We start from the raw sequence: 14,300 nt of genomic DNA, 5'->3' as shown, positions 1-14,300 counted from the left end.
AGCTCAATATTAAAGAAACAAACAACCCAATCCAAAAATGGGCAGAAGACCTAAAGAGACATTTCTCCAAAGAAGACATACAGATGGCCACGAAGCACATGAAAAGATGCTCAACATCACTAATTATTAGAGAAATGCAAATCAAAACTACAATGAGGTATCACCTCACACCAGTTAGAATGGGCATCGTCAGAAAATCTACAAACAACAAATGCTGGAGAGGGTGTGGAGAAAAGGGAACCCTCTTGCCCTGTTGGTGGGAATGTAAATTGATACAGCCATTATGGAGAACCGTATGAAGGTTCCTTAAAAAACTAAAAATAGATTTACCATATGATCCAGCAATCCCACTACTGGGCGTATACCCAAAGAAAACCGTAATTCAAAAAGACACAGGCACCCCAGTGTTCGTTGCAGCACTATTTACAATAGCCAGGTCATGGAAGCAACCTAAATGCCCATCGACAGACAAATGAATAAAGAAGAAGTGGTACATATATACAATGGAATATTACTGAGCCATAAGAAGGAACGAAATTGAGTCATTTGTTGAGACGTAGACGGATCTAGAGACTGTCATACAGAGTGAAGTAAGTCAGAAAGAGAAAAACAAAGATCGTATATTAATGCATGTATGTGGAACCTAGTAAAATGGTACAGATGAGCCGGTTTGCAGGGCAGAAGTTGAGACACAGATGTAGAGAACAGACGTATGGACACCAAGGGGGGAAAACCACCGTGGGGTGGGGATGGTGGTGTGCTGAATTGGGCGATTGGGATTGACATGTATACACTGATGTGTATAAAATTGATGACTAATAAAGAACCTGCAGTATAAAAAAACAAACAAAGCAAAAAAAAAAAGATAGGTGAAAAGGAAAGTTCATGAATTCTCCCAGGAAGATTATAAAAACAGAGAAATTAAAATTGAAAGTCAAAGAAATTAGAGAATCAAGATAAATGGTCTGACATCCAAAATAATAAATTTCAAAAGAAAATCCCACAAAACATAAAAAGACACTTTACCAAAGAAATAATATAAGAAAAATTCCTAGAACTGAAGGACTTGTGTTTCCAGGTTAAAAGGGCTCACAGAGTTTATTGCCCAATGAAAGAAAAAAAAAAAAAGACTCACACCAAGGTATATCATCATAACATTTCAGATTCATTGAACAAAGAGAAGATCCTACAACACTAAACACTTCCAGAGATAAAACAACAGATCTCACATAAAGAACTGAGAATCAGAATGGCATTGGATTTCTCACAAAAACATTGGAAGCTAGAAATAAATGGAGAAATGCTTTTGAAATTTTGAGGAAAAATAATTTCCAACCTGGGATGTGTTACCCAGATAAATTATTTTTTTAAAAGATTTATTTATTATTTATTTATTTTATTAATATTTTAATTTTGGGGGGCTGTGTTGGGTCTTAGCTGAAGCACACGGGATCCTCGTTGAGGCATGCGGGATCTTCCATTGCGGTGCGTGGGCTCCTCGTTGGAGTGCGCAAGCTCAGTAGTTGCTGCACGTGGGATCTTAGTTGCCCTGCAGCATGTGGGATCTTAGTTCCCTGACCAGGGATCAAACCCGCGTCCCCTGCACTGCAAGGCAGATCCCTTACCACTGGACCACCAGTGAAGTCCTTACCCAGCTAAATTACTAATCAAGTGTAAGAAGGGAATAAAGATATTTTCAGACGTGCAAAGTCTCAAAATATTTCCCTGTTATGCATCCTTTTTCAAGTTATTAGGAGATGTGTTCCACCAAAATAAGAGAATAAGCAACAGGTGAGAAGACATGGGATCCAGAACACAGGAAATCCAAAACGGGTGGGAGACAAAGGAAGTTCTGGGGTGATGGAAAAGCAAGTCCACGGTGACAGCTGAGAAGCAGGCCCAGAAAGAAGTCCAAATTGAAGCAGAAAAATAAAAGGCTTCAAAACAGAAAGTGAGCAGGATAACAAGAAAGAGAAAGGAAATCCTAGATTACCTGGTGTGTTTGAAATACGTGGAGAGATGGTTCATATACTTGTCAGAGATTTGTTTGTGGTAATTGAAAATTAAGCAAATAAAAAACAGAGCAATTAACTCCAGCAAAACCAAAATACATAAGAAAGAAAAATGTAAGTATAGTATTACAGAGCAAACAAAGAGAACTAGGAATTAGTAAATAATATCAAAACAGTCTTAATAAGGTAAATGAATATTTATTAAATCCCAAATTGTGATTTAACAATACTGGGGTGTCATGGGGAGGCAAAGTGGGTATATGTCTGGGTATGTGTGTGGAAGGAGTAGTATAGTATTATATCTATATTCCATAGTAAATAATGGCTCAAATTCAAAAATCAAGAAAGAATACTATATAGAAATACAGTGCTAAATAATGAAAGAAACAGCTTAAGATTTCAAAATGGGAAACAAGAAATTAGGTGTGGAGCAAAGAAAGTGGGGCTGTTTTTTGGTATAAGCCTTGTAATATTTAGTTTTATTAGTCTTTGTACACATTATTTTGATAAAAATAACAAATTAGAAAAAAAACGGATCATTTTTACCTGTCCAAGTTCTTCATTCAGATCAGAAGTATTGACTTGAGCTTTCTGATCTGATTCTTCATGATAGAGATCAAGATCCCAGCCAATAAAAAATGAACCAAGAAATTTCTGCATTTCGACTGTCACATATAATGAAATTGGAATGATGAAATTGTAGAGTACCAAAAAAGCAAGGAAGTCTGAAATAAATTTCAGAATCTAGGGGAAAAAAATGATTGCTTGATAAGAGAAAAATATGAAGAAAATTATCAGATAGTTTCATATCTAAACAGACCATCAACTATATTCTGAAGCAGAAAAGTCTCATGAATTGAAATTCATTTACTGAATTGTCTTTTTAACACATCTCCTTTGGTTATTTTATTGCTCATTAGAATCTTGAACAAATTAAAAGAAGAAAGGTTAAAACCAAATTACTTAATTTGTTACTCTTTAGAAGCTACCAAAAAAGCCTGGTGTGACTGAAATTACTTACGGCAAAATTATAATTAGATCCTCTGTAGCATACTTACCATTCTATTTCTACACATCAAAATCACAGATAACTAAAAATTGACTGTAATTTTAAAAATGTAAAATAATTGCTAGGCTAGAACGGCTAGAAATTAAAACTCTCAATTACAGATTACACAGGAATAGCCTACTTCAATGGCATAGCAGTTCCACATTTTAAAATATGTTCTGTAAAAGATAAAATACCTAATTGTAAATGATACTGAAAATATGTTCCTGTGATTATCTGCTTTTTGGTCTCTTGAGATTCAGACTTATCTTCCAATATTTGTACTTTAATCTAAAGTGAAATGTGGAGAACAATTTACCAAAATTGCAGGTTAACTTCTCCTGGTAGTCCATATTTAATCAGTTTAAAACTTTTTATGACATAATTTGTATTTACTTCATACCACCAATATATTGACAGTAAGACTCCTTGAATTATTCTGATAGAATTGAAAATTCTATTTACATACAGTAAATAGAATAAAAATTTCAATTTGTAGTACTGAAGTGGAATGCCAATACAGATGACTTAAATGTCTGTGATCTCTTTTAATTATTCAAGTCATGCCATAGGGAATATAACTGCTTATGCTGTAAAATGTAAAAAGCATACCAGTACAAACATGCTGGCTACTCTTCACGTGCAATATCCTTTTGTCACCCTTGAATAGTGACAGTTTTAGGGATGACAGTGGTCACTCCTATCAGAAGTCACTACCAAAGCATTAAAAGAAATAAAATTTCCAAAGAATAAAATTTTCTTTGTAACAGAGTCAAGAACACCATGAAGTACCTTACTACTATTTCTTTGATGTTCTGTTTTTTGGTTATACCAAGGTTCATCCCATTTTTCTTCAGCTTGCCATGTATATTTCAAGATAGTACTGATGATGGCTTCAGAAATAAGGATTATTAGATAAATTATCAAAAATGTATTCATTGACCTGAAATGAAGAAAGAGAATATAAAGTGTATCAATTATATGTTACTATACTCATTTGTTTGGAAATTAACATTGGTATTAAATAAGATACTAAATATCAATATATAAGATATTACAGTAGCTATTTAAAGGACACAGTCTTTGATTTTAAGAAATGACCGTTCAATTCAATCCATTTACTAGCAATAAAAGAACAGATACATAAGATTACAAGCATATTTACTATAGTTAACTACCGTTCAAAATGCTTATAGTGGGCTTCTCTGGTGGTGCCATGGTTAAGAATCCGCCTGCCAATGCAGGGATGTGGGTTTGAGGCCTGGTCCGGGAAGATCCCACATGCCACGGAGCAACTAAGCATGTGTGTACCACATCTACTGAGCCTGTGCTCTAGAGCCCGCGAGCCACAACTACTGAGCCCGTGTGCCACAACTACTGAAGCCCGCGCGCCTAGAGCCCATGCTCCGCAACAAGAGAAGCCACTGCAATGAGAAGCCTTCGCACAGCAATGAAGAGTAGCCCCCGCTCGCCGCAACTAGAGAAAGCCTGCACACAGCAACGAAGACCCAATGCAGCCAAAAATAAATAAATAAATCATTAAAAAAAAAAAAAGAAGAAGAAGAGGACATTTCTGCATTAGCCTGTCCCAGGAAGAAGAGAGACATGAGAGGCAACGCTGAGTCATCTCAGCTCCTCCCGGCAGAGCTCAGCTGACCCTCAGCCAATCCACTCATCTGTGACAATGAATGGAAGTGAATGAGTTGTAGGACAGTTTATAATGCAGCAATTTGGTGGCAGTGGCTCACTGGTACACCCTTTATGTTGGTACTTCCCCATAGCCAATAAACCTGCCTACGTCTCCCATTAGGCAGGGAGACTCCCAAGAGTCTTTTCTCTGGGGGAGAAAAAAAATGAAATCTTGCCATTTGTGACAACAAGGATGAATCTAGAGGTCATTATGCTAAGTCAGACAGAAAAAGACAAATACCGTATGATCTCACTTATATGTGGAATCTAGAAAAACAAAACAGGGACTTCCCTGGTGGTCCAGTGGTTAAGACTCTGCTTTCCAATGCAGGGGGTGCGGGTTCGATCCCTGGTCAGGGAGCTAAGAACACACACACAGTCCCTGGTTGAGAAGCTAAGATCCCACATGCCTTACAGCCAAAAAAAACCAAAAACATAAAACAGAAGCAACATTGTAACAAATTCAATAAAGACTTTCAAAAATGGTCCACATCAAATAAATAAATATTAAAAACAAACAAAACAAAACGAAATGAAAACAGACTCACAGATACAAATAGGTGGTTGCCTGCTGGTATTGGGGGGATGGGTAAAATAGGTGAAAGGGATTAAGAGGTACAAACCTTGGGTTATAAAACAAGTAAGCCATGAGAACGTAATATACAGCATAAGGAATATGGTCAATAATATTGCAATAATTTGTATGGGGACAGACAATTACTAGACTTACTGTGGTGATCATTTCATAATGTATGCAAATGTCAAATCACTATGTACTACACCTGAAACTAACATAATATTTTATGTCAACTATATTTCAATAAATTAAAATTAAATAAATAAAAATGAGAAACCATCCCTATCTTCAAGGATACTATCTTTTGTTGACTTGAAATATATATTTTTATATACACATTTTATACATATAGAATAATATACATATCAATAGTCATATTGGGACTTCCATGGTGGCTCAGTGGTTAAGACTCTGCGCTCCCAATGCAGGCAGCCTGGGTTTGATCCCTGGTCAGGGAACTAGATCCCACATGCATGCCACAACTAAGAGTTCACATGCTGCAACTAAGGAGCCCTCAAGTGACAACTAAGGAGCCTGCTTGCCGCCAACTAAGACCCAGTGCAAGCAAATAAATTAATTTTTAAAAAGTCATATTTATGTGTAAATAAATGAAAATAGTTTTCTTACTTTTCTACTGCAGATCGTTTCTGTGATTTGCTCTTGTAATTTAATGCCATCTTAGTTTCCATTCCAGTATACACAGCAACACCTGCAAAACAAAACAGTCTTAAGATAATCCTCTACCATATTTCACAAAAGAAATGTACTCACTAGCACGAAAGAAAATCTAAGAAACTGTATCATCTGAGAGTTCTCAGAATTAGGCTTTCCTTTAAGTCTTTCTGGAGTTTTTTAAAAAAGGCTTTCCAAGTGCAATTTTGGGAAATTCCAGTCATTCAACCTGCTGAATGAGGAAGGCATGTGGGTTCTGTTCCTGAATTATAACTGGGATATCTGAATGAAAGAGGTATTATTTGAGTTGGAATTGATGGAGGAAAGAATTCGGAAAGATAAACAAGGCAAGGAAGGCTATTATAGACAGAGCAAACAGTGTTGACAAAGAAATAGAAAAGCGCTTTCTGTTAGGCTGTAACAATGGATTGGCGTCAGTTTGAAAGACCTTGAATGCCAGAATCTGGAGTCTAGACATAATCTCATAAACACTGGAAAGATAATATGGAATCTGCCAGAGTAAATGAAATAAACACAAGGAAAGTGTTATTTTAAAAATACGTGCCTATGTGAATGACTGAGATGAGAATGACAGTAATAAGGGGACTAAAACTGGGGTAAGACCAGTCTTATTAAAAAACTTTGGAGTTAGAGCTTGGTTTGAAGGCTAGCTCTGCCACTTATTAGTTCTGTGACCTTGAGCAAGTTATCTAATCTTTCTGAGTCTCAATTTCCCCATCTTTAAATGGGAAAAATATCTAATAAAACTGGTATGAGAGTTGTGTGACAGATTAGCAAAATGTCTAGAAACAGAAAGATGATCAATAACTGGAATTTTCACTATTGGAATTATCCTTCCAAGGCAGGGATTACAACTCAAATGACAAAGGGCACCAAAATTATAGAAATGTGAGAAATCAAACAAAATGGTACAACACAGAGAGGTGGTTCTGAGGAAAACAATAGCAGACCCATTTAAAGGCATTCAAATACACATTTCCTAAATTTTAAGAGTGTGAAACGTGTTACTGCTAGAGAGTTGTTAAAATACAGCATTACACGAGAGGGCCTAAAAGCCCTGGAGATTTTCTCTGGCTTCTGCCATTAAAACTTTACTATGGTCCCCTTTTAAAAATTGTGGTAAAATACACATAACATACAGTTTGCCTTTTTAATACAATTCAGTGGCACTTAGTTTACATTCACAATGTTGTGCAACCATCCTAATCTAAGTTGAGACTATTTCATCACCCGCCCCCCGCCAAAAAAACCCTGTACCCATTAAACAATCACTCCCAATTCCCCTCCACTCCCCAGCTGCTGGGAACCACTAATCTACTTTCTGTCTCTATGAATTTGCATATTCTGGGTATTTTAAGTATAAATGAAATCATACAATATGTGGCCTTTTGTGTTTGACTTCGTTCATTCAGCATAATGTTTTCAAAGTTTATGTATGTTGTAGCATGTATCAGTACTTCATTTCTTATGGATGAATAATATTCCATTACTTGGATATCCTACACTTTGTTTATCCATTCATTAGTTGATAGACATTTGGGCAGTTTCTACCCTTTGGCTATTGTGAACAGTGCTGCTATGAACATTCTCATACAAGCCTTTGTTTGAGCACCTGTCTTCAATTCTTTAGGGTATATAGCTAGAAGCAGAATTGCTGAGTGATATGGTAATTCTATGTTTAACTTATTGAGGAACTGCCAAACTATTTTCCACAGCAGCTGCAACATTCTATACTCCCACCAGCAATGTAGGAGGGTTCCAATTTCTCCACATCTTTGCCATACTAGTTATTTTCCTTTTTAAAAAATATATGGAATTCTTTATCAGAGAGCCTAATACTGAGAGATAAGATACAGTACAGTAAACAGGAAAGAAGAGACTGAGGAAGAAGAGCTCAAAAGCTGTAAATATTCAGTGAATAACATAAGCTGGCCAGAATATGATGGGCCATTCCTGAAAGGCGAGGAGCCAGTTGACAGCCACAGGTTATCACTGACTTCACAATTTACCTAGAGTTGACTCAGAGCATAGTGAATTAGTTCAGCTCGACAATGCAAGAGCACTATTTATTCATCCTTTTGATCCAGTCAGTGTGTGTTCCAACAGTATCTGTTATATAGTCACAGATCAATAAGAATTCATTGAATGAATAAATGGATGAACAAATGAGTCAGCAGTTTTAACAATCCAATCTAAGAGTCATAATGGAATTATACAAGTGGTTTACTGCACCAAGGTGTCAGAGTATATAGTTCTCAACACCATTAACAGAAGTGCCAGAATTATCTTAGCATGAAGTATTCACAAAGAAAATATAAGAGCAAGGTTCTAACCTATTACTCAAAAATAGGAATTAACAAAAAATACAACACAAAATTATATTAATACCATCTTTGAAAGAAAATTATCATAGACAATAAATTATCTAACCAAAAGACCACAAATGCTGTGCTTTTAAAAATACTTCATATAAAGCATCAAAACAAATTTATAATTTAAAATTTTCAATATATACAAACCAAAAATTTCTTTTGTGTTTTTTAATCTGGCTCCACGAAGCAAGAGACTCTCTGGCCCCAGAGGTCTAGGGAAAAAATAACCAAAACCATTGAATATATTAAAATTTCAATTAAATTTTAAAATGGCATCTTTAGCAGACAGAAGGTACTTCAGCTATACTTATAACAATGCTTTCATATAAAACCAAAATCTCTGCTACTGTAAAGCTGTCGAGGTCAATCATGATGTTAGTTACCATAACAACAAATATCTGCCTTAGCATTTCAGTCATTTTAAGATTAATGGCTCAGAAATAAGACTATGCCTGTAGATAAAATCACAAAGCCACTTGTTTCAGAAGTTTAAACATAAAACTCAACAAAACCAAAAATTAAGCAATGACTTTAAAATGTTTTACAGAAGATAAAATTTTAAAATTTTGAGCAAAATCAATTAACGGTTTTCAAAGGGAAAATACAGAATTAAAATGCAGTGTAAACAAGGTTGCGTGAAGAAAAAAATGCAAAATAAACATAAATTGTAGTATGATTTGTATATAACTGCATGAGTTCTGCACAATTAAAATTATACTAGGTTATAAAAGATAACATAGTAAGTGAGTTAGTACTTTTTCTAGGCAAGATCAACACTACAACTTGACTACTTGCATTGCATACTTCTTGGAGCACAGGTCTTCTTGCTGTTTGAATTTCTCTCCATAAAGGAGATATAAAACGAGAAGAAATAACTAGAAAGGAAAATTGTATTTTCTTAGTGATAGCAAATGATAAGACTCTGGTATGGATAAGTAAAAAAGCCTTAATTTTGTTGATATTCCTTATCATAAGGCTTCTCTGAAATATACATACACAGTTATCCAAATCAAACAGAATCTGAACCAATTCTGAAGAGGTCTGCAAACCTAAACACTGTAAAAAAAAAATAATCCAATGAACACAGCGTGGGGGGCGGGGGCAGGTGTTTGGGCTATGGTTAACAAGTATGGTTTTATTATATAGTTGTATCTGGAGCACACTGAATGGATATTCCAAAATCAATTATTCAGGAGCCATATTATAGCTCTTTTCTACTTGGTTTTGGTTCCAGCAATGAATAGAAAAACTTTGAGCTCATGTTGGCATATAAAATTGGGATATAATGATAGAAAGCTTCAAATTAAAAGATAATCCATCAGTTCACTCTGGTTGCTTTAGCAAAGAACACGGCTCTCTTTTTTTTTAAAACCATTCTACCTGCTAAGGTAACATAATTGATCTTTTCCTTTACCAGCCACAATATCTTAATGCAATTCATACTATGTATCCACACATGCATCCCAGTATGTCACTATAGAAATCAAAATAAAACCCAGTCACTGTTATTCAGCAGGGGTCCTACACTTAGAAAGACCTTGTTACACAGTTTATTGAACGTGCTCCTGTGTTGACTTTTATTAAAAATGTGAATCCATGCTGATGCATATTTTTGGTAGCTTGTCTTAAGGATTTCATTTTAAAAAATATTCAACTCTTTATGTCAGTTACTTATTTCATGCAGTCAGTATAAATTGAACGTCTCCAGAAAAGAGGTGGAGTGCTACGTTAATTAGAAGTTCAAGGGCTGATTCCAGGGTTTATTCTAAATTCAGCTTTGTGGTCACGAGTAACAATGTAATCTCACCCTATTAGAAAATCTTTGAAATGACCCAAAGCCTTTCATGTACATACCAGAAATTAACCTGCATATTGAGGGAAAACAAATCAAAACAACCAACCAACCAAATAACCAATCAGAAGAGTATATAAGAAGTTATTGGCCAATAAATATTCTAGTTTGTAAGGAATGATTTTGAAGTGAAGAAGACCATAACATTTTTATTTGTTAAATATTACATAAGACATTTTTTGTATTAGAGACTTATGTGGTGGTAGGTTTAGATGTGTAAGGATCTGGATAGGGACCACTATGATTCCTTTATGTTACTACCTAATATATCAGACAAAGAAATACGAGTACACAAATAATCTTACTAAATGATTTTGATGTCATTTCCTGGCATTTGCTTCATCCTCATCTCATCTGCTGCTAGAAATTACTAGAAGATGAAATGCTAAATGTTTTTAAATTAACCCTTTCCCATGATATGCTGCTTACTTATCTAATCTCCCTTTAACTTGATTTTAGTCCCTCCCCCAAACAATTCTCACTTAAAAGCGATTGGATAATGCAAATTTATTCTTACCTTACAATTTCTTCCATTTGTTGAGTTATTATCATTCGTCCCATGAATCTATCAAAGAATTCACTATGTTACAAAAAAACTAATAATACATTACTTATGACATCAATGGGTGGAAAATTTTAAGACAGTTCTGGCACTATTCTTAGATATGAAACAAAACCAATCTTTTGCATATATGAATGGTCCGATATTCATGTTAGAAATTACAAAGGTAAATCAGTCATTAAGCTTTAAAAAATTAATATTCTTAGAGTCCCAGGGAGCGATCAGTGGTGCTGTTTGCCTTATCATCCTCTTCTGCTTCACCCCTTTCCCTTTCCTGAACTGCTTTGTGGAGGAGCAGTGTAAAGCCTTCCCTCACCATGAAGTGTGCTCCTTGCCATCTGCTGCATAATCTTCCTGGGCTTCACAGATGATGTATTGAATCTGCACTGGCGCTATAAGCTGCTGCTGCTGCCCACAGCTGCCTCACACTACCTCTCCTCATGGTCTATTTCACCAACTTTGGCAACATGACCTTTTTGGTACCCAAGCCTTCTGCCCAATTCTTGGCCTGCATCTAGACTTGGGGATCCTGTACTATGTCTACATGGGGCTGCTGGCAGTGTTCTGCACATGACCCTTGTCAACTTGCTACTTAAAGTCTATGGGTCCATGCATTAGAGAAACCTCACTCTGTTCCTGCTGCTGCTACACGTCATGGGCGGTGTTGTTACCTTCTCCAATGGGTACAGGCTTGTCCAACTCTTCTGTGATGTCTGATTCCCCTAATCCATTGCCCTTTGCTTCACAGCCTCCAGGGTTCCTGACTCAGGTTGACCTCTTCTGGATCAAGACTGCCTCTGGGCTCAGGCCTCTCCCACCCTTCATTCTCCTTCAGATTTTGTCCTCAACATTTCCTTTCCCCTGTGATTATTGACATCCTGGGCCTTTCTTGCCCTCTAATGACTACTGATTGGACTTTGCCTATGGCTTTCTTCAACTTGCCACTCTCCCCTCTCCATCCCATCTCTGCGACCTCCTAAGGTGGGATACTGTAGCTTTTATGCAGTTACCCACAACTCTGACACTCAAGGAATATATTGGGCCTGGGGATACAGGACACAGGCTCCTGGCTGGGGATAAGGACACAGGCTCAAAGATGACCTGACATTTGACTATAAATTAAGTATTCTGATGATTAAGAGCAGACTGGGACGCCAGGTGTTCCAAATGGTGACATGAAAGTATTGTCTTTAAAGAAATAATAATAATATTCTTGCCATCTCTACTCCAGCTATGAGCAAACTAATGAATGAAAAAATGTTTTCAAAATGGCAATGCAAATGTAATATATTATTATGATTATCAGTTTGGTCATGATGAGACTTTATAATTGCTACACAGAGATGCATATATTATTTAGCTAACAATGAATGCTCATACATTTTTATCACAGTTTACTAAATAAAGACTCCGGTAACCAGAATCATTCATTCACTCATTCACGTACTTATTCATGCACTCATTTATCCAACAAATATTCACTGAGCAACTACTATGTGTGAATTACGTGCGGAGGGTAGAGTAGTAAGCAAAAAAACTATTAGTGACCTCCAGAGCTTCTTTAACTTTTGGTTTCCTGAAATTTAGAGTGAGTGGCCTGTTGTTATAATGAATTTTCATAGCCTGGCCTTTTAGTTCCAACGTCCACTACCAAAACAGCTCCATAGCACAAAGTCAACTCAAGTGAAAAATTACTTTCTATAATAGTGAGAGGTAAATTCTGAGTTGAAGCAAATTCTGGGCAGAGCCTCATGTTAATCATTTAACTATGCAAAGAAATATTAAGCACGACTTTCCAAATGTCCCCTATTATCCCTCCTGTTTCCAGGTCACAGATGCTTTACCCCTTGCAGACTTTGGATTCATTATTTCTTGCTAATCTCTTACTTCTTCTTCCTTCACCCTCCTGTATCAGGAAGAAGCAATGCTTTTTTTTTTTTTTTAATTTTTATTTTTTCGCCGTGCCGCGTGGCATGCGGGATCTTAGTTCCCCAACCAGGGATCGAACCCGTGCCCCCTGCAGTGAAAGCATGGAGTCTTAACCACTGGACCGCCAGGGAAGTCCTGCTTTTTAATTATCTTCACTTAACGGAATTTTATGTAGCTCTGGTTTGAGCCTCAAACTTTGGATTTAGATTCAAAGAGCCAATTCAGCTGGTGACTCCTAGGCACTGTTCAGAGATAATGTGTGGTCAGTCTTTCAATTTTCCTGAGCCAAATGCCAACAAGAGACCTGTTCTCCTTCATTTTATCTGTCCCGTTATCCTTGATTCTAAAGCACTTCTTGTATTTGTTCATGCCAGTACCATGCTGGATTAACTCATTCTGCACTTTCCGTAGCCCTTTCTCCAAACCCACACTATGATTTGTTTCAAAATGGAAAAGAGCTTTATTATTCTTTACTGATTATAAAGACTAAATACACTCAAATACACAACTTTATAAAATGATTCAGACAATGTAAAAAGACGACAAAAAGGAAATAACAATCATCAGTAATCCCACTACTCAAATAAAACATTATTAATATTTTGAGGTATGTTTTCCAGGCTTTTTTTCCATGCACATATAAATATGTATGTATCTTAAAAACAAAAATGGGATCATATCATAAATACTGCTGGTAACATTTTCTCCCCACTTAACATGTCCTGTCAAAAATACAGATCCACATCATTACTTTTAATGGCCACACATAGCATTGTATTTTTGGGTCACTGCATAATTTATTTAAGTAATTCACTACTGACAGAAGCTTAGGTTTTTTTCCCAACTTATGGACAGTCTAAACAATATAGCCCTGAACAAGCCAGTGTACATATCTTTTCACATTTTCATTAAGATATATTTCTAGAAGCAGAATTTCATTATTTTGTTAGGAAAAATTCCTAGAAGTAGAACTGATGAGTTAGAGTCTACAAAAAATAAAGAGAATAGAAAGAATAAAAAAAAAGAACAAAAAGAGCAAAGGAGCCAAGGAAAGAGACTATGGAGAATACTGTGAAATAGGCACCTGCTAGAGTCTGTACCTAAACAGAAGACTCTCCTAGTTTTTATTTCTTCCAGTGGTTGGGCAGAGATAATTTCTTAACCATACTCTAGCCTCTCCTCAATAAGCTGTTAAAGTTTTTTAAAAGGAAATAATGTGGACCTCCCCGGTGGCGCAGTGGTTAAGAATCTACCTGCCAATGCAGGGAACAAGGGTTTGAGCCCTGGTCCGGAAAGATTCCACATGCCGCAGAGCAACTAAGCCCGTGCACCACAACTACTGAGCCTGTGCTCTAGAGCCCGCCAGCCACAAGTACTGAAGCCCGTGCACCTAGAGCCCGTGCTCCGCAACAAGAGAAGCCACCGCAATGAGAAGCCCGTGCACCACAACGAATAGCCCTCGCTCGCCGCAACTAGAGAAAAGCCCGTGCGCAGCAACAAAGACCCAATGCAGCCAAAAATAAGTAAATAAATACATTTATTTAAAAAAAAAGAAAAAGGGAAATA

The 14,300-nt window shown here is 36.5% G+C and overlaps 1 protein-coding gene across 3 annotated transcripts in view; it reads right to left on the bottom strand.

The window, feature by feature from the left end:
• ATP11B (ATPase phospholipid transporting 11B (putative)) overlaps positions 1–14,300 on the bottom strand; it is a 126,167-nt gene that overhangs the window by 68,548 nt on the left and 43,319 nt on the right. For all 3 annotated transcript variants that reach the window (XM_068546299.1, XM_068546297.1, XM_068546300.1), the window contains exons 8-12: positions 10,761–10,808; positions 8,539–8,603; positions 5,954–6,035; positions 3,853–4,003; positions 2,559–2,756 (exon numbers count right to left, since the gene is read on the bottom strand). In XM_068546299.1, the coding sequence (XP_068402400.1) occupies positions 2,559–2,756; positions 3,853–4,003; positions 5,954–6,035; positions 8,539–8,603; positions 10,761–10,808 (544 nt within the window). The remainder of the gene's footprint in view (positions 1–2,558; positions 2,757–3,852; positions 4,004–5,953; positions 6,036–8,538; positions 8,604–10,760; positions 10,809–14,300) is intronic.

This window comes from Eschrichtius robustus, chromosome 6 (genome assembly GCF_028021215.1).
Source record: "Eschrichtius robustus isolate mEscRob2 chromosome 6, mEscRob2.pri, whole genome shotgun sequence".
In the NCBI taxonomy this organism is placed as follows: domain Eukaryota; kingdom Metazoa; phylum Chordata; class Mammalia; order Artiodactyla; family Eschrichtiidae; genus Eschrichtius; species Eschrichtius robustus.
This window is presented reverse-complemented; position numbering and strand designations above follow the sequence as displayed.